Genomic DNA, 20,801 nt, shown 5'->3' with positions numbered 1-20,801 from the left:
CCAGAGAAATTCCAAATTATGCAGCCTGAACAGAATAATTGTGCTAGTAAAACTCATGCCTGAAACTTTGAGATACTTACAATGGAGATCGGTGTTGGTTTGCAATTTACAAAGCTCAGCTGATCCAATGAATATTATTTTAAGTCAAATATGTGAAAATACATCTAACAAAGACAGACTGACTTGAAACTCCCTGGTTCTAATTAACAAGATCATCAGGCAGATCTTTATGACCAGTTTTGATATAAGCAATTTGCCAAGCAGATATCACATAAAAGACACAAGAAAGCACAATAAATTAACAAAGAGCAGCAGGCAACAATAATATAATGTTCAACCTTACTAAAGCTGGCTCTTAGTCTCATTATCCTACAACCACCTCAATGGTCAACCTTCAGTAGTAGCAACTGAAGGTGACAGCGAGTCGCGTGACTCGTCGTAATCTTCTCCTAATGGAGACTTCTCCACCCTAATTTCTTCAATCAGTTTCGCCACTTCTGACATGGAAGGCCTCTTTTCAGGTTGTGGCACAACACAAACCATTGCCACCTGAAGCATTGCTACAAGCTCTTCCTCAATGTTCTTGTACCTCAACAATTCCTGATCAAACACTTCAGCAGTCCACTCATCCTTCACCACTGACCGAACCCATTTCGGAAGGTCCACAACTTGCTCCTCCTCTTCCTCAGCTAGAGGATGATTTGGAGCTGGAGACGGGAATTTGGAAGGAGCTCTTCCAGTGAGCACTTCCAGTAACAAAACACCGAAACTATAAACATCTGCTTTTTGCGAGAGTCTCTTGAATTCAACTTGCTCAGGTGCCCTATATCCACCCAACCTTGTTGTGGCATGTACTGGATTCAGAAGCAATGCTAACCCAAAATCAGCTATGCAAGCAACACCATTCTTATCAAGCAAAACATTTGACGATTTCACATTTCCATGAGGAATTCTTGCAGTCTCATACTCTTCATGAACACGAGCAAGCCCACGAGCAGCTCCCAAGACTAAGCTGATTCTTGTAGTCCAATCTAATGGAATTCTTCCAGGCCCTCGATTCCCTACCATCATAATCAATAATAAAGATACAATTCAAAAACATAACAACATAAGAAAACATTCAAACAAGAAGCAGCAACAATGTATTGTCTAAATTATTAGTAACAGTTACCATGAAGGAGAGAGTATAAGCTTCCATTTGGGAGATAATCATAAACAAGAAGCTTCTCTTCTTTCGCGTAATAGAATGCCCTTAGTCTAACAACATTCGCGTGCTTAAGCCTCCCAATAACATCCATATACTGCTCAAACTCTTTCCTCCCACAAGGATTAGCATCTTTTAATCTCTTCACAGCCACCGCAATACCATCATCAAGCACAGCCCTATAAACAGTCCCCAAACTCCCTTTCCCAAGCATCTCCGCAGAAGCTTTCAACAAATCCTCAAGCTCAAACTGCTGCTTCCTATCGAAAAACACAAGCTTACTCTTATCACTAGCACTTGTTCCATCACTATCTCCACCTCCATTATTCGCGAAAACTTTCTTCTCACTCCCATAACTACTCCTCTTCTTCCCACTCTCACTCCCTACATTCGAGTCTCTCGAGTATCTACCACAATAACAAGCAACTATAACATAGATAACCACTACTATTACAACCGCAGTTGCAATTACAATTGCCACAATAGCGCCAGGACTAAGACCTTTCCGCTTCGATTTTTTAGATGTCGGTGATGATTCAACAGTCCGATTAGAAGCAGCCGATGGAGGTACATTAATACTAGAACATTCCGGAAAAGAAGAGGCACCGCATAACTCTTCATTACCTAAAAAGCTCTCATTACCAAATTTTTGAATAAGGCTTTCAGGTACTTGACCGTACAACAAATTATTCGAGAGATTGAGCTGCTCAAGCTTCGGAATTAACTCGAGAGACGAAGGAATTGTACCGGAGAGTTCATTATTATCTAAACGAAGTGTAAGCAACTTAGCTGGAAATTCAGTAGGAATTAGTCCATTAAAATTATTATCCGATAAATCTAACCGGAGAATTCTCCGTAGAGAAGTGATCTCAGCTGGAATTTCTCCGGATAGATCATTACCGGAGAGATAAACAAGTTTTAAATTTATACAATTAAGAATTGCCTTAATAGAGCCGTTGAGACGGTTATTAGAGAGATCGAGAAAGCGGAGCTGATCGAGAGAGGCGAGAGAGTCGAGAGAGCCGCGGAGATTGAGAGAGGGGAGATTGAGAGCAATGACACGGTTGTTGGTGCAATTAACACCTATCCAGGAGGCAGAGCAGGCGGTGGAAGTTGAGGAAGTGAGAGTCCAGTTGGAGAGAAGTGCGCCGTGTGTGTCGGTGGTGGAGCGGAAGAGAGAGAGAGCGGCGGTGTCGTCGGCGAGAGAGATTGAGAGTTGGAGAGAGATGAGGAGAGAGATGAGGAGGAGAGAGAGTGTGTGAAGAAGCTCCATTTAGTTTTGGAATTTGGAAAGGCTAGGCGGGAAGTGGTTAAGAGAGTGTGAGTGTGAGTGTGAGTGTGAGTGAGGCTTCTATGTTTATTTGTTTACTATTTGTGAATAAAGACAAAAGACATAGCAAAAAGTGAATCGAAGGAACGAGAAATGTGTGTGCTCAGTAAATTTTGCATTGTCCGTTATAAATTTTCGCGGACTTATTTTATAATCGTGATTTGTGAGAATAATTTTTTTATTTGTAATTATATTAATTATTATTATTGTGTAGTTGTGTTACGTGTGATACGAAATATTATTATTATCTTATAGTTGTGTCAGAATTATTATTTTCGCAGATTTGTTATTTATAAAAATAAAAATAAAAATTTATTTGTAACTGTGATAATTATTATTGCGTAATTGTATTATGTGTGTTATTATCGTCTAATTGTGCTATATGTGGGATCATAAATTATTGATTGCATTTGTTTCCCTTTACCATATTTCCATATTTTTGTTGATTAGAATAATTCATGGTTTTGTTTTAAATTCCGACTTGTGAAACTATAAAAAGTGAGTGAAATTTAATATAAGGATAAATATCAAAATCGTCAAAGATCGTCCAAATATATAAAATTAACCATTCATTTCAAAAACGGCTCAATTTAATCATTTATTTAAAAATCGGTGTCAATAGGATGATCTCACATATTTAAAATAAACGTATATATGCAACTAAGTGATGTTATGGAGATTGTGGAAGGAACTCAAAAGTATGATTATAAATTATTCAAGGCCGGAGCTATCAAGTAGCCTAAGCGGAAATTATTCTTCATCCACTATTTTTTTTAGATTTCATTCATTTAAAAAATAACTCAATTTAGTCACCGAAAATCTGTATCAACAGGACTATCTCCTATACATGATTGTAAAAATCGGTAATCGGCACTAATCGGTTTGGGTACCGATGTGGCAATAATAGTGACTGGTTTGTTAAAGTTGAATGATTGAAATCGAGGATAAGAAAAGGCTGGTTTGTTGGTTAAATGATAGCTGTTCTCCGCTTTCCCAGATTTTGATTATACATTTGGGGTAAAAAAAGCATACGCCTGTCTCTTTTTCTTTCTTCACCTTTTTCTTTTATTTGTATTTGGTCACAACCCCTACTAACAGAAAAAAGCATACCACAGTCCCCAGGGTACTATAGTCTGCTCTCTCTAGTGTTTCTTGTACCATTGACTCCTACCAAAGTGACATTTATTTTCTCCCAAGTGTTTGATTCATAATTAATGTGTTTCGTTAATGAAAATTGAAACATTAAATTTAAGAATTAGCGATGTGGACTTATCGTACCCCTTGAAATTTTATTCAATTCCAAATCACATCTTGTCTTACATTTTCATTGGTGATTTTATTAAATTGGTGATTTGAAATTTTAATCAAATGCACAAAATTAACACATTTCAGTACCTATAATCTTTCACAAGTACGGGAGCTGGAGGAGGACATCACATTATTTCGAAACTGTTAAAAAAATTGTGAAGCTTCAAACTTACAAATAACAAAACTCTAATTAGTGCTTCTGTTCTGGAACAGTATGATTGTGGAGTAAGGTAGTTGTTTTGTCGGCCATATGTTTCTTACAGTAAAATGTAGTCTCTCTCTTCTCCATTTAACTTGCAACTCATGTACTCAATGCTGTAGAAGAACCCAGACAAATTCAAGGCGCGATTAGCGTTCAAAAACTTCAAAGCAATATGCATCTGTGTATACACCGGTAATCCGATTTTTTTCATCGGATAGGATCCCGGATCGGATTTTTAATAGGTCGATCCAGATCCGTTTAAATGACCTCGGATTGGATTGGGTCGGATCCAATTTTCGTTTCATTGACAGGTACAAGTTGACTTTGGATATGTAAAGTGAAAAAAACAATTTGAAGTTCGGAATTTTCTTACATCTCATCTCTACTTTTAATAACAACTTGCAGTTAGATAAGAGTCTCACTTCTAAATAGTAACCGTTTTGTCTATAGAATGACGGCAACTAACAGGTATATGGACCAAGGATGACCTCTTCTCTCCTTATTTCTTGGATCCAATTTGATGATATAATTCCGTTAAGGCGTGAGATGTTCCGTGTATTCTACTTGGTTGGGCATGAGCTGTGACCTCTTCCCTTTACTTTCATGATTACCCACGAGTGTTGTGTGTGGCCTTCTAATTTACTATCAACTAGTAGCAAGCAAGTGTATTGAGCTCAAGTGCACCGGCTATCTTGGGTGTATGCGAGAAGAAGCTGTCCCACGGATGCCAGTAGATGTCGGGAGTGTTTTACTCTCCTTACAAGTTCCTGCAACATATAGAAAGTTAAATTCATTGTACAGTTCTTTGTTAACATACTATGTTGATAGATAATTATCACCATTACAGTTCGCATGGTAACATACTCTAGGGCCCTTCTGCCTTTATGGACCCTTTGTTGGTCAAAAGTTATTAAGCATCACCAAATAGAGGTGATCGATAACACAAAAATGGCAAACTACAATCAATGGACCCTTTGCTGATTATTAATTTTGCATTTACGAGGAAAGTTTCAACTAAATTTGGAATGAAGGGTGTTCTTATGAAGCTTAAGTAGCAGACCGTGGAGGCATGATTAAGAAAGGCGTTTGGCTCCTTATGGTAAAACACAAAATCCTACACACACTTTGAAGGGGATAGAAAGCTGTACCTTTACATTTAGTACTGCACTTCACTGATCTAAGTCTCTATTGAAGCTTCTCCAAAAACATGACAGTTTAGAAGATTCCAGACATTTTCAGCTACACCATTTGATAGGACATGATAGGCTTGTCTTCCAGCTCCACGGCATGCTTCCAAAGCACTGGAATTACTGAAGAGCACAGTAAGAACTTCACAGAGCTCAACCTTTCCAGCAACCTGAAGCATATGTGAGCTTTAACCCAAAAGCAAAAGATAGAGAACTATCATAAAATCAACAACACTTTTCCAGAAAACTACTTCTTAAACAATATATTATCAAATAAATATATATCTGGTGCAAATATGACAAGGTTTACATTTTAAGTAAAGAATATGGCTTAGCTACTGTAGAGATAGAAATGCATGTAAAGAGATGCTATTATCAAATTTTAGTACTATGTATAAACTGAAAATCGTGACCTCCAGATCCGGGAACCTGAACAAAATTGAAAAAGTGGTTCTTAAGGGCTCTCTCCTTCTGTACAGGTCAGATTTCCCAAATTCTTTTCTACTAGTTGATAAACCGTGCTAAGAACGGGCCCAAGATAAAAAATATCAAATTGGTATTTGCAGAAAATTGAATCTCATAACCCGTGCAAAATACGTATTGAAATTAAAAATAGTAATATTAAATATTAAATTTATTTAGTACATGTAGAGAATTGAATGTGATGAGAGTGTATAATAAATAATACTATTAAATAATGTAGGTAATGGGAATTGAACCCAGGTGAAATTAAGGAAGTTAAATTAAATAAATATATCTTACATAATTACGTGTTTGTAGGGGATCGAACCCAAGTTTAGAGTGAAAATAACTAAGGTCAGTACCAAAAATTTGGTCTTTGGTACTATTGTGTTCCACCGAAATAGTGTTTCCCTTATTAATAAATAGTATAGATTCTTCCAATTTGTCTCATTATTGTACCCTTTTCTTCCTCTCTGGTTCAATTTCTCCAAACATGTAACTGCTGTAGTGCCAATTCCAGCCTCCTCTCTCCCCCTCCCCCCCAACCACATACACAACAGAAAAAGAAAAAAAGAAACTTATATATATGAATGAGGACAAGGAGTCTGCACTTTATACACCGAGAATTCCTCTCCACCCTTCATAAACCACATATGTAATCTAACAGATACACATTACACTCTTGAAACATACTAGAACTGAAAACGAAGCTCCTCTACTGCACACTTACTCTTTCACGCACCTTCTGTTAAACCTCTATTTTTTAACTACATAAATCTCATGCATCCCTTCTACAACTAAGAAACTTTATACGTAGTTTATGCGATCCAACGAATAGCAGAATCCATGTTTTGAGGGTATACAAGTTCTGATACTAGCTCCTAGATACCTATTAAGTTAAAGATTCAGCAGTCAGCACAAGAATTGACATTTTATGCCGTATTACTGTCTGACAGGGAGCATGTATATGTGGACTATTATGTCCATAAAGTTGCACTAAACTGATGTTTTCAATTATTTAAAATTATTTACACTCAGCAGGATTATTATCTTACATGACAATCAATATAAGGAATGCACGGCTGTTTTAGAATACAATGACTTTACTATATTGAAAATAGCTACCTTGAGTAGATATAGAAACGACAATGTGAGTACCACACTTTATTGTATAAATCTGAAAAGATGGGAGTAAAGATTAGGAAAATAGTTATACACCTGGTGAATCGACAAAGGATTTATTCTTTGCATTTCTAATACCATGTTCAAGAAATGGCCAACATGATGACCTGAAATTACCCGATTTAAGAACATGAGTACTTAACAGATAATGAAGCAAGAATATAAAAAAAATCAAAACAAACTTTAACCAGTTAAAACAGCACAGCCGGCAGCAGCAGCTTCTGATATATTATGCCCACTCAAACCAGGCAAAAGAGAACCTCCAATAAGAGCTATTGGAGTTATTCTGTAAAAGCTTCTGAGTTCACCTACAAACAATACAAAAGATCTACATTTATGATGTACCTTGAGAAGCTCAAACACCACAAAGATTGTTTGCACATATTATATTAAAAAAAATATAAAGGATTTCATCCTTCCATACATAAAGATATCAGTCCTGGCACTTCAAAACATAATGTTACCAGATATTAAATCAAGTTACATTCCGTCAGTTTGGGCACCTTCCAGAATATCCCAAAAATAGTGACCTTAACGGCTTAACCCCCAGATATTTTGACAGTATTTTATTTAAGCCAATATTATTCAATCTGGTCCGGAGTTGTGTCACCAACCAAATCACTTCTAATACCGCTGTCCAAATCAAATTGGTCCATGCATGTATCTAGGAGAACTAGGATCTAGTGCAAATTAACGATTAAGTCCAACATACAAAAATGCTGTCAAAAACCATACAAAGAAAGTTCCTCCATTTCTAAACAGAAGGAGTACACACAAACCTAGTGTATCCACCATATAGACTTCTGTTTGTGGCATAAGTTTGTCATGATTAGACCTCAGTGCAACGCTTATCCCTTCATTTCGCCATTCCTGTATTACCATAGCAAGGATGTATGAGAAGTTCAAATCATTAAAAACAGCCTAGCAGCATTCACAACAGAAGGTACAAAGTACCAGTCTTTTGCTGAAATGTTTTGATGAACATATAAATGGGCAAGTGTAGATGATAAGATATGAAAAATTCTACAAATATTCACATGCAAGTCAGTAGCCACATCCAACGTATGTAAGAGATAACTGACAAATGGAACACCCAACTACAATGGCAGAGCCCGTTGAGGGCTAGTGGGTGCCAAAAAAGATTTTATGAGCACACAAATAAGGACGTTGAAGGTCTATTATAGTGCTAGAAATCCTGACTTGCTATCCTTTACAATTAGAATTCTCAGCCTAACTTGTAGTGCATCAGGATGTAAGAGAAACTGGAGTGTGTTTTCACATGTCAGTAGTTAATTTCTTATTTATTACATATAAAACAAGTTTACATGTTTCTTAGTGGATGTTTATGTTCTTACTAGTTTTGTTTTGAATATTGCAATTTGCAGCTTCAGAGTAAGGAGAGAAACAGACTTCAACAACAAAAACTAAATATTCTTTAAGAAAAAATACAATATAGCATTGAAACGACGTTTCGAAATTTGAACTAAGAGATAAAAATGACCTTGTATCATTGTTTGATGTTGATGAAAGCAATGAGTGACTGGTTGGAAAAATAGATGGGGAATCAAATGAAGATAATGAATTAATGATCATGTCATTCCCGATGATGTATTAGAATGGACAACAGTTGCAAAAGCTTCTAGTTCCGGAGAGCTCGGTATAACTCCAAGTCAGAATCAAAATCAGCCTCAAATATGAACAAAGTAAAAATAAGTCATTTGCTTCAAGTTCGGAGAAAGAGTCCACGTAAGAGACATCGGTGCTTAGTAGACGAAGAAGAAGAGAAGGAAGAACAAGAGCTTGAATATAAACTCTAAAGTGACTATTTCACCACTTGAAGACACTTGGGATGAAGATTTTGAAGATGAAGATGAGTTGGTTGAAGTTTGTAGATACTGGAACTTAGTTATAAACCTAAAATTACAAATCTTTATTTTAAACTTTATGATTGTTCTTGCCCAAGAAGTATATATTAATATAATATGAACTCTAATCATGTAATTTTTGCTCTAGAAGTGTGATTTAATATATTATCAAGTATACATTATGATATAAATCTAAGTCATTAAATGTACAATTCCTAGTAAAATATTTTAAAATATTTTATAAGATGCGAGCTTCGCTTCAAAGAAGCGTGTGCCTCCTTTTTTGCACTTTGCGCTTAGGCTCCAGGATGTTTACGCTTCGGTTCACACAATGCTTTCAACAACACCGGTGTAATTGGGATAGTTTGCTTATAACAGTTTTGTTAATAGGTCTATAGAAGTGAGTCCTTTCAAGATCTATATTGGCATTTGGCTGTCAGTCCCGAATATTAAGTATCACTTCCACTTGCATATAGGTATAGTTAGTCTACAGAGTCTTTTGAACGTCACATTCATGAATAGTATGCTGAGACACGACATAAAATTAATTTAAGAATGAAAATTATAAGTCCGCTGCAGATGTTCATCGGAGGTTTTGGGAGTATAACAAAGGTGATCTGGTTATATTGCGACACCACAGTAAGAGGTTACCTCATGTTGCGGGGAAGAAAGTGCATGCTAGGAGGAAAGGTTTATTATCGGATTGAAAAGAGAGTTGACACTAATACTTACGAGTTAAATTTTCCTAGTGGTATGATTATTGCCCTGTGTTTAATGTGGAAGATCTTGCTGCATTGAAAAGAGAGTTGGTACTAGTACTTATGAGTTAACTCTTCCTTGTGGTATGATTATTGCCCTGTGTTTAATGTGGAAGATCTTACTCATTTGCATGGATCGATTAATATTTATCAATCTTCTTCACTTTCTTTACCTGCACATTCTACTGGTACACCAGTTCCTTCTAACTCCATTGATCCTATATCTACCCCACTAATATTTGTGTCCCTGCACCCCTTTAAATTTCTTCAAAACAGACAGTTGATGTGCCTATTGGCATTCTTGATGAGTGGTATGTGTTTACTTGGCATGATGGTGGTTACCATCAGTACTTGGGTGGGAGGTCAGAGGATGAACACACTTGGATAGCGATTCAGAGTTTCACCAGGATTTCTCCCAATCCTTTTGGGCAGTATACAGGAACATTTCTTAGCCGGGGAGAGTTGATGGGGATCCCTGGACATTATATATTTATTTATCATATATAGGGAGACTTAATATTTATCTGTTCGGTTTGTTTTATTATAGCCTGGTTGTTTTAGGCTTTAGTACTTCGGCAGATTACGGTAAATATACGATATTTATATAGTGATAATTTATGCTTAATTATTGCTTTAAGTTACTGTACTGCATTAAGGAGATCTCCAACAAACAAATTCACCGCTTCTTATAACACTGGTGTAGATTACCAAATTCGATATAAATGAAACTTTCAGGATCTTATCTTTTTATAGGTTGTCAGTTTTGAATGTCCAATCTCATATTCTTATAGTATGAGAAAGAGGGTGCTATGTCCCTTATTATAAATGCTAACAAAACATCCTAGACAGACTTAAAGGGTTAGCTTATTTACCCTCATTGGAAGAGAGATTTTAACTTTACAAATATTTCTTTTCATGTCTTGTTAAGTCAGATGATATCGTGGTGTCTTTCAGTTTTTTCCGGATACAAACATTTTTAGGTATCCTGTGCATAAATAGGAAGGAAAAATCGAAAGCCTATACCCATTTTATTAAACTTACAACTACAAGTCTACAAAAATCCACTCTACAATTAGTTGTAAGACCTAGGATTTCCTTATTATGCACTAAATATTCTTTGAAAGGCCGGCATGTCAGCTTGTAGTTGAAGGAATTTATTGGCAGAATATCCCAGGAACAAATGTTTACAGTTGAAAATGAATTGAGTGCAACAGCTGGCTATCCTAGCCTTTTATCTTGCTTTATAGTTGTTAATTTAGGGAGTGCAACAGCTGGCTATCCTAGCCTTTTATCTTGTTCGCAAGGGGGCTATATCTATCTTTCCAATAACTCAAAAACTGTCCATGATCAATTACTTAAGCTAAACAAGATTGCTTCAATGAATGATCTTAAGAAATTTAGGCATCGAAAAAAAATTACACGAATTTAGATATAGAAATAATAAAGAACAAGAATAGTAAAAAGATGCACCACAAAGACAGACAGATATTCAAATATAGAATTTTACAGATGTATAAAATGCATTAGAATCATACACGGGTAATCTCTTGTCCAAGCCGTGGACGCCGAGGCACAATAATGGTGAGTATATTAGAGTGTACTTTCTTCAGCATTTTGTGAACTCCAATAATCACTGATGATAAACATAATGTTAGAAATCAGTACACACTACGGCAAAGTAGTTGCAAAAATTAGTGAAGTAGGTAAAAAAATAAAACCACATACATCAGATAGTTCTAAACTTTCGACAAATAGATATTTCTGTATTTTGTTAAACCAAACCAGCATAAATTTCTCAAAGCTATGGAAGACTACTTGTTTTCTTTAAAAAACTCCAATTTTCTTTGTACCAATTATAAAACCATACCTGATTCTCTGTTGGCTAATACTGAACCTAATTATATATAAAATGCAGGGCCTCCAACCATATACAGTACGTAAACTAACATACTCCCTCAGTTCCAAAAACAGAAATCATTGGTCCTCACTATCACTTTTAAAATGTTGTATACCCTTTTCTTGTAGTCAGACGCAGACTACAAATTCTGAAATGCTTTAAAGTGAGTCCCAAAATCAAATATACTATGTATTTCATAGATGTGCCAGTCATAATTTTTAGCGTGTCTTAACATTTCTGATGTGAGTAAATCATATCTCAACAGACCTAGTTAACAGTTCTAGAAAATCCAACTTATGCAATGCAGACTTCATTTAAACTGTAGGCATTATTATGCCATTTATGAAAAGCCTAACAGTTCTAGAAATTCCAACTTATGCAATGCAGACTTCATCTTAACTCTAGCCATTATAATGCCATTTAGGAAAAGCCTAATCATATCAACTGGTACTCGAGACTCCAACCTTTTTCTTCTCCCTTGTGTATAGAAGAAGCCATCCAAACAGGTCTATCAACAAGTTGTCCCTTCAGATCTTCCAAAGTTTCAACTTCTCGATTAGAACTCAGAGAATCTTCTATAGCTGAAAATATTGATAATGACACATAATTTAAATCAATTAATTTTTGTGTGAAAGGGAAAAAGAGAAAAAGCTGCTCAGGCACTAGCAGATGAACAAAGCAAGCAGCGGATTAGAAAACATCGATCACTCTTATTCAGCTGATTAAGTGGTTTTATACTGTATCAGAAATTTAGACATATTATATTGTTTGTCCTTTTTATACAAGGGAAGTACAACTGTAATTGAATAGGATGAACTATGGCATACCAAACTTCAAATCACCAGCAAAGTAGATAGAAAATGGTGGTGCTTGCAGCATCTGAAAATGGACTGCCTGCACATTGCTCTTTAACAAATGCAAAATAAGATTTAGCAAAAAAAAAGGCAAAATAAGCTTTGCTCAAAACAATTACAATCTGGAGATATAAGAGCAGATATATACCAATGGAATAATTAATGAAAACTTTGACAGCATTAAATTCATCAATTGAAGATTTGCAGGCAAAGACCAGTTCCTAACAGATTTCGGAGACATGCGTGCATTTAATATTGCAAGGGCAATCTGCATATTAGCGCACAAGAACAAAGTGTCAACATATTAAACCAAATGCAGAAATATAGGCTGATAGATGTGTTGATCCACAATTTTAAAAAATATGAAAAGGAAACTTGAATAGGTGCATGGCAAAGATTTTTGTTTTTAACTGGTTAGAGTTAATTAATTTACATATACAGATTACTGTCATAAATTTTTTTATATACTGTCATTTGCTATTGTAAGTACCGATGTGTTCATAATCTATCAACTGAAGTATAAACTTACACCATTTCTTGCAGCACTCATTACAAGATTTGGCCAAAGTTCACTCTCCATCAGCACAACTGCATTTGGCTTCCAGTAGCCCAAGAAGGAATCTATAGCGACTGGTGTATCGACAGGAGTAAACTGGTTCATATAGAAATTTTGTATAAATTAAAGCAAAATAGCACAAGTTCTGTTTTAAGTGTCAAAACTCAAAAGGCGTTTATCTTTCTTTTGCTAGACATAGGTACCACTGAGAGTAGCAGAACCAACATAATCACAATTAACAGCATGAGAAAAACTAGCAAATGGTGAAACATATTCATGCAAACGTAAAATATAAGAACCTGTAGAGGCTAATACCAACAAATTCCTGGGGTTTATACTTTGCTCAGCTCTTTACCTGATCCACATTATAACATATAGACCCCAAGAATTTGTGCATTTCAGGCCTTGAAAATGTCACCTTTCAAGTTCAAACTGTAACTTACTTTTAATCTTATTACCATCTTTAAGTTCACATATTCAACAATATTAAGATGTTCGATAATACATAATTATAGAAACCGGTCTCAAAGATTACCTACAATCACAAGCTATTGCATAGAAAGAAAGCAGTGATATTTTTCATCTATCCTATATTCTCCTGAATGGATTCCTGCCTCCTACTCGAACAAACGAAGAAAATCAAATTACATGACCATTTCCGTTTCTTAAACAAAAGGAGCAATCTTTTATTCTTCCTCAAGGACAGATTTTATCCCTGCTTCAACTCTACCTAATTGAGTAAATTCTTATCCATTTGAAAAGAGAAAAACTGATATCAGGAGTCAATAATGTAAAGATTTACCTTCAGTTTATTGGTCAACTGAATATATATAATTTCAGGTGCATTTCAATTTTCAGCGGATAGTAAATGGCATTAAAGTACAACTTCAATTTAACTTGTACAGATATACGCAGTCAAGTAGGTTGACACTGTGTAGTACATAATTCAAAGTATGGTTAATGCGGCAGCATGTAAAAAATGAACTCTAAAGGACTAATACCTGATATATGACTCCAGAAGGAAGCAAATCCTTTATTACCTCACTGTAAATATAATTGAAAATAATATAAGTTTTAAGACTAAAGAGAAAGCATATTCCGTTCATCTTACAATAATAGTAAGAAGCCTAATATTAATCTCTAGCCACAAATTATCCTTCTCTCAAGCTACTAAATTTATGTACAATTTATGAAATGTATAAGTTTGAGCATTTGTCTTACCATAATAATATAGTATAACAATCTGTAATCAAAAAGTGAACGAAACATATTCAATATATTCCACAGACAAACAAACGCCTCTACGAACAACATATAAATTCATCCCTGTATTACTTTAGTCCATATTCCAACATTTTTTTGTCCTACACTCCTATTTCCTCATGCCTACATTTATCACCAGCTAGTGTCAATCAAAACTATTACAAGTTGCCTAATTACCAGAGAAATATGCATTCGCAAGATCAGAAAATTCATAAAGCTGGACTTCTAGAAACATTACTAGTTTCATTAAAATGTCTGGCATAGCTAATTCTACTGCATTGTGACTTATAACTGAACCCCTTAGAACCTGCTATTTAACAAATTGTTAGATTACTTATTACTACATAGCAAAGCAATCGGTACTTTTGTCACACACCAAGTTGATCAACTTTTTAGGAAAATCGCATAGTAGAGGCCCCCGTTTAATGGAATTCACTTATGTTTTAGATCTTTCCAACTTCCTTTGTTGCAAGAGAGTACAAACATGAGAAGTTGCTTGCAAATTCACAGTAACAATCATCAATTACTAGCAACCTTTTTATGTTCTTTCTTTCCTGGTGTATCCTAGCTTGTAGCAAATATATGTTCCCATCCCTTAAATAATATTTCTATCAACTGTTCCCCCAAAGCAGGACCACCATTACAATATGTTCCCATCACTTAGATAATAGTTCTATCAAATGTCCCCCCAAAGCAGGACCACCATTAAAATAGCATTAGGACATTTATAGAGTTTTATAACACTCATGACACGTGAAGATCCCTATCACATGACTGTATTCAATTGTAGGTAGATTTACCCTAAGATACATTATACACTATTACACTTATCAACGCAAGGATATTCATAATACTAATTTCGCATCCTATTCATGTTCTCGCCCCCTCTTAATATCATCAATATTATAGACTTTTATAACACTCATGACACGTAAAGGTCACTATCACATGACTGTATTCTATTGTAGGTAGATGTACCATAAGTTCATAATACTATTTTCGCATCCTATTCATTTTCTCATCCCCTCTTAATATCATCAATTCAATAGTTAAAAATCTGCTAATAGTAGCGACCAAAATTTGCAGCCAAGATGGAGCTTCCCAAGCTTTTCCCATCAAGTAGAACAGGACCACAATTAAAAAACTTACTGAAATAAATTTTCCTTGAAGCACACTTGATTGTAAATAAATGCATATATCTATTAGAATATACATATCTATACGTATTTCTTGGGAAATATAGATGCCACTCTATGAAATAGACAACAATAAAAGATTAAACACAACCCACAAGATAGTAAATTTTAAAAACTAGCAAAAATGAACAAGAACAATTTTTCATTAATAAATGAGAGCTGTTGCATCTTTAAAACACTAAAGTGACGCCTCCACTCTAAGATCCATAGTAAGTTACCTACGATATATTAGACCAATATACAAGGCTCATAGTTATAGATGCATCAAATAACTAATGTAAAGGATGAAGGACAAGCAAGTACTACAAAAAAATATAGACTTCATTCAATTGCCATATAACCCTAACGGATAACACTCGTCAAACATTTTTATTCTTCATGATCTCACCACAAAGTAAAGTTAGCCTGGCTATTATTCTTAAATATAAGAATATGCAAGTAGACCGAGATAGTAATTATTACTATACAATTTTAATTTCTCAAACAAAATATATAAGTCGTATAATATTAAAATTATCAGTAGCTTGTTAGTATACTTTATTTGGTACTTAATTATTATTCTTTTCTCATTACATGCATGTGTATATTAAAATATTTTTTTATCATGCACCTAGCTTTGAACTAGTGCCTTACGCCTACACTCTAGGAAGGTCTTAGGCCTCAGTGCGGCTTTCCCCTTAAATAAATTGAATTAAGATGTGATGAGAGGATTCACCTTGTTTTCAATTATATTAGGGGTTTGCCTTTCAGTAGGGTTGCACACAATCATTTTGGATTTTCTTTTGTCCATAGTTATAGCCAGAGTATTATTGTTTAATTGAGGTATACTAATGTAATGATGAAGTGATATGGGAAGGTGATTGTAGGTAGATAGTCAGTTGGATGATTCCAGGGCCATCAAACTATATTTTAATTCAAGCTCTCCTTTTAGCTCGTAAATAATATGCAGGAATTACGTATACATATTCTAGACGCACTAAATATAAATATAGTAAATATGTATTGATAAATGATCTAGATGCACTATACGAGTTATTAACTATGATTCCACGGTTCATCCTTCTCTCGAGCTACTAAATTATAAACAGGTTATGCAATCTATTCGTTCAGGCAGATGACTTACCAATTTACCATCGTAACATTGTCTTACACTTTGTAATTGCGAAGAGGACAGTTTAAAGAAAACAGATCATGAACATAAGCCTCCAACAAATAAATGAATTTATCCATGTATTTTTTAGTCCATCTTTCAACAATTTTGGTCCTGCACTTTAGTTATTTTCTTGGGCATACTTTACATCACTAACAAGTGTTAATGACGATTGACAACTATTACGAGCTGCCTTACTGCTAGAGAAATATGCATTCTCAGGACCAGCAAAATTAAAGAACTGGACTCGTAGAAAGATTACTAATTTTACAAAATATCGAGCATACTATAGTTAAATCCACTGCATTATGACCTTTTAACTGAACTCTTGGTACCTGCTACCCAACAATTATTAGATGACTAAACAGTAATAGAAATCAATACCATTGTTCACACATCAAGTTAATCAACTTACAAGAAAAATCTAATCTGCCTATTGCCCATAGAGGCCCTGCCACTTTATAAAGTTCACTTATATTGTATATCTTTCTACCATTTCATGTTTCTCGAATGCAAATAATTCAAACATGAGAAGTTGCTTTCAGATTCAAAGTACCAATCTTTAATCACAATTAATAAATGTTCTTTCTTCCCTGGTACTCCTAGTTTGTAGAAAATAGATGTTCCTATCACTTAGATCATAGTTCTATCATCTGTCCCCCCCCCCTAAAACCAGGACCACCATTACAGTAGCATCCAGATCTTATGGAATTATATAACAATGATGATAAATAAAAAGGTCACCATCACATGGTTGCATTCCATACCAGGTAGATGTACCATCAGGTATCCGGTAAACTAATGAAATTAATGCAAGAAGTCAAAATAATATTTTTACATCCTATCCATGTTCCCTTCCCCTCTTAATACCAATAGAAGTTTTTAATAGGATATACAAGTCAATTTCTTTGGCATTCTTGTAACTTGTAACGGCGACAAAAAATTTCAGCCAAAATGAACCTTCCTGAATTCTTCCTAATAAAAAGATTAGGACCACAACTTACAGACTTACTAATTCGAATATCCTTAAAGAACACTGATTGTAAACTATGCACTCAATTATTGGCATTATCATCTACATGTCCATATGTAATTCTTAGGAAATATAGATGCCACTTGTGTGAAATTAATAGACAACAAGAAATGATCACACACAACCCACCAAATTCAGATTTTGGGAATCTAGGAATAAGGAACAAACGTTGTTCTCTAATGCAGATGATTGTTGCATCTTTAAAACACTAAAGTGAGGCCGCCACTAACAGACCTACTACTAATCTATATGATGCGTTTGAGGCTCATCGCTGTAGGTGCATTATATATAATAATTATATACGATGCATTTGAGGCTCATCGTCGTAAGTGCATCATATAATCAATCAGAAGGATGAGGGACAAGAAAGTACTGTAAACTAAACCCATACTTAATTTTATTATAGAACATAACTCAACAGATTACAAATGTCAAACCTTTCCACTGACATATTAACATTTCCATCAATAAGTTAGCTTGGGTACAAATTACAAATATATTAATATACAAGTAGACACACAGTGGTTCGGCCATCCAATATTAATAAGTTATAATCTCCAATCTGGTCTTGATGACTTCATTTCCGGGACCAAAATTTAGAACTATCCAAGAAAGGGCCTCCTAAAACCGGACCACATCTCAAATCAAATATACAGATCAGTGCCTAATACTATATAAACTAAAACTAATTCTGATGGTGAATTTGTTTAAATTAAACATCATCAAACAAAAAGACAGATAATATCATATGCAACTCATAGTACTAACTAAAATCTATTTTATTCACAGGCATAATCATAACGATATTCAGCCAATCATAAAAAACCGCAGAATACAATAATTCAAACCAAAAAATGATATATAATAGGTGCTCACAATGCTGATAATGTAGTTGTGGTCAATAAAACGGTAACATCAGGTCTGCGCTGCACGCAACGTTTGATCACAGGTACAGCTGCAAGTCCTTCACCTATGTGTACATCAATCACACGGTAATAATTTTAACAAAACAACAACAAAATGACAGATCAATCATCGATTATCAATAAGAATTATAATAAAAATATGATGGGGGGACCTAAAGAGACGGCGTGGAACCAGAAGAGGGGACCAGGAGGACGAGGAAGAGAAGGAAGACCGAGACGCTCACGCCATCGGAGAGGGTGTTCGATGCCTCGAAATTTACGAAAACGGAGATGAAGGTGTATTAAGGGAGATAAACAGTGACTGAGACTTCTGTAGAATTTGTATACTAAGTAACCTCCCCTATTTCTCCCCATGTTAGAATCTCTCTGACTCTCTCTCTCTCTCTCTCGTGTTCTGTCTTAAACCCAGGGACCTGTAACAGGGTTCTGTACTGTTTAGCAAAACTTTTACTGAACCCGGGGATTAGAACCAATTCCAACAAACTCTTAAAATTTTTGCTAAAAATAATATAATTTATTACCTCTTAATGATTTAAGAGCAAATCCAACAATATCCTAATAAATACCTTATAAATATAATAAAATATTGTGTCAAAGTGATTTAAAACAATTTTATTATATATCAACTTTAACAATATGCCTTATATTTGTGACTTATTACTAAAATAATAATATATTTGAATTATAATGAGGAGAGAAAGTTTATGATAAGAGGAGAGAGAATTGTAAAAAGGGAGAAAAATAATTTTTTAATTGAATTAAATGAGATAAGGCATGCTTAAGCATGGTGCCTTAAAAATGAGTCACGTGAGTTTTAAGACATTGGGACATTATTGGAGCATATTTTTATCCAAAGTGCCTCAAATTTTAACTCAGGATAAGTTTTTAAGGCACTTCTGGACTTGCTCTATGATACAAAAATTACTAATTATCACCAACAACATCTTTATTCATGCCTCTTAACTTTTTTTTATCCATCAATATTTTAAAAAAGTAATTTTAAATGGGGAGAAAGTTGAAAGGAAGAGATGTATATGAATAAAAAATGAAATAGAGAAAGGAGAGGGACTCGTAAAAATGAAGAGGATAGAAATGATCCTAAATTTTGGAGGAATGTTTAGGAGTTTGTTGGAGTGAATTTTTATTACATCCTCCTCAAATTTTAACTTAGGAGCTTATTTAGGAGCTTATTGGAGTTGCTCTTAGACTACATAATAAAGTGTATTCGACTTTTAACTTACAACAGCCTTAAATTCACGGTTCGATTAATATTTTAATAATTTTTAAATTTTATTTATTCAATTATATGGTAATTTTAAAATTTTAAAATATTTATATAAATATACAACAATTACAAATTTATAATAAAAATAATAAAAATTAGGAAGAAGCTCTAATCGTAGTCCAGTTGCATGCTTTTGTCGTAATTTAGAGGTATAAGGAAACTATATCTATTAGTTTAGTAATTTAGTAGTTTAGCATGTGCATACCACTATTTATTTAATTATTTTTAATAATTTTAAATAAGGGATAACTGTTGAATCAAATTATAACTCATTTCGGTTATTATATTATAGTGCAATGCACGAGTTCCGTTAATATTTAAATAAAGTTTGAATTTTTTTATTTAATCATATATTAATTTTAATCTATTTATATAAATATATAATAATTACAAATTTATAATAAAAATAATAAAAGAATTAGGAAAGAGTTGTGATCGTAGTTTTGTAGGATAAGTTTTGGTGGTAGTTTAGTGGGATAATGAAACTATAGAGCAATTTAGTAGTTTAACATCTGGATAACTCTATTTATTTTTATTTTTAATAACTAAAATAAGGGGATAACCATTAAAACAAAATAAAACTCATTCTGCTTATTATATTATAATATAGATAGCAAAAATAACTAGCAAAAGTAAAAAAGGAAAATGTTTTCGGACAAAAGCAAAAATAACTAGCAAAAGTAAAAGCAAAATATATTGTTTCTTGATACGCACCTTTTAAAAGGAATATGATTTTTTTGGAAAAAAAATTGAATTTGGATATTAATTAAAGATAATAAAGAAAGCCTATACAGATGTTTGAGGTAAGCCAAAAACAAACTACGACTCAATATTGTTGATATCAAATCATATCATATGAGAAATATATTTAGTCGAGTCTCTTTCTGCACTCTTTTGAGAAACTTATCATTAGATGTCAAAAATTCAAATGTATCAAAAGTAAAAGGCATGAACACGTGTTTACGCACTCTTGCCTCAGCTACTTTTGTAGCCTACTGACCAACTACAAACAGTTTATTTTTAAATCCACTCAAAGAAAACACTTATTATATCAACACGAGTATGTTTTTCTCCATTTCAACTGTAAACTAACACATCAGCTGGTCTAAGAGTTGATCTGACTTCACTGAGAAAAGCAAAAAT

The 20,801-nt window shown here is 34.2% G+C and overlaps 2 protein-coding genes across 3 annotated transcripts; both read right to left on the bottom strand.

Annotated features, from left to right (window-relative positions):
• Positions 1 to 120: 120 nt before the first annotated feature.
• Positions 121 to 2,541, bottom strand: LOC141713540 (leucine-rich repeat receptor-like protein kinase PXC1). The gene is made up of 2 exons (XM_074517007.1): positions 1,172 to 2,541; positions 121 to 1,061 (listed from the first exon to the last, which is right to left on the bottom strand). Exons 1-2 carry the CDS (start codon positions 2,475 to 2,477, stop codon positions 388 to 390), a joined length of 1,980 nt encoding a protein of 659 aa, XP_074373108.1. The 5' UTR covers positions 2,478 to 2,541; the 3' UTR covers positions 121 to 387.
• Positions 2,542 to 4,190: 1,649 nt separating this feature from the next.
• Positions 4,191 to 18,841, bottom strand: LOC141713539 (putative 3-deoxy-D-manno-octulosonic acid transferase, mitochondrial). Of its 2 annotated transcripts, none has more exons than XM_074517005.1 (13): positions 18,526 to 18,841; positions 18,324 to 18,417; positions 13,807 to 13,849; positions 12,779 to 12,901; positions 12,398 to 12,517; positions 12,223 to 12,301; positions 11,860 to 11,976; positions 11,034 to 11,131; positions 7,655 to 7,745; positions 7,064 to 7,183; positions 6,912 to 6,982; positions 5,193 to 5,401; positions 4,191 to 4,811 (listed from the first exon to the last, which is right to left on the bottom strand). In XM_074517005.1, the coding sequence occupies exons 1-12, from the start codon at positions 18,725 to 18,727 to the stop codon at positions 5,222 to 5,224; spliced, it is 1,338 nt and encodes a 445-aa protein (XP_074373106.1). In that variant the 5' UTR covers positions 18,728 to 18,841; the 3' UTR covers positions 4,191 to 4,811; positions 5,193 to 5,221. The 2 variants fall into 2 exon arrangements, with proteins under 2 accessions (XP_074373106.1, XP_074373107.1); XM_074517006.1 differs by having other exon boundaries at positions 12,223 to 12,289.
• Between the last annotated feature and the right edge of the window lie 1,960 nt (positions 18,842 to 20,801).

This window comes from Apium graveolens, chromosome 3 (assembly GCF_009905375.1).
Source record: "Apium graveolens cultivar Ventura chromosome 3, ASM990537v1, whole genome shotgun sequence".
Taxonomy (NCBI): Eukaryota; Viridiplantae; Streptophyta; class Magnoliopsida; order Apiales; family Apiaceae; genus Apium; species Apium graveolens.
The sequence above is the reverse complement of the archived record's forward strand: the minus strand, read 5'-3'. Positions and strand labels throughout refer to the sequence as shown.

Bases quoted from the DNA above. Each gene is read 5' to 3' on its own strand.
- LOC141713539 (XM_074517005.1), bottom strand. From the start codon at position 18,727: ATGGGGAGAAATAGGGGAGGTTACTTAGTATACAAATTCTACAGAAGT. The intron at 13,850-18,323 runs GTGAGCACCTAT...TTATATTTACAG, and splicing joins ACAACTACATTATCAGCATT to TGAGGTAATAAAGGATTTGC. The intron at 7,746-11,033 runs GTATGATTCTAA...ATGGTAATACAG, and splicing joins TTGGACAAGAGATTACCCGT to GAATGGCGAAATGAAGGGAT.
- LOC141713540 (XM_074517007.1), bottom strand. From the start codon at position 2,477: ATGGAGCTTCTTCACACACTCTCTCTCCTCCTCATCTCTCTCCTCATC. The intron at 1,062-1,171 runs GTAACTGTTACT...TTATGATGGTAG, and splicing joins CTTATACTCTCTCCTTCATG to GGAATCGAGGGCCTGGAAGA.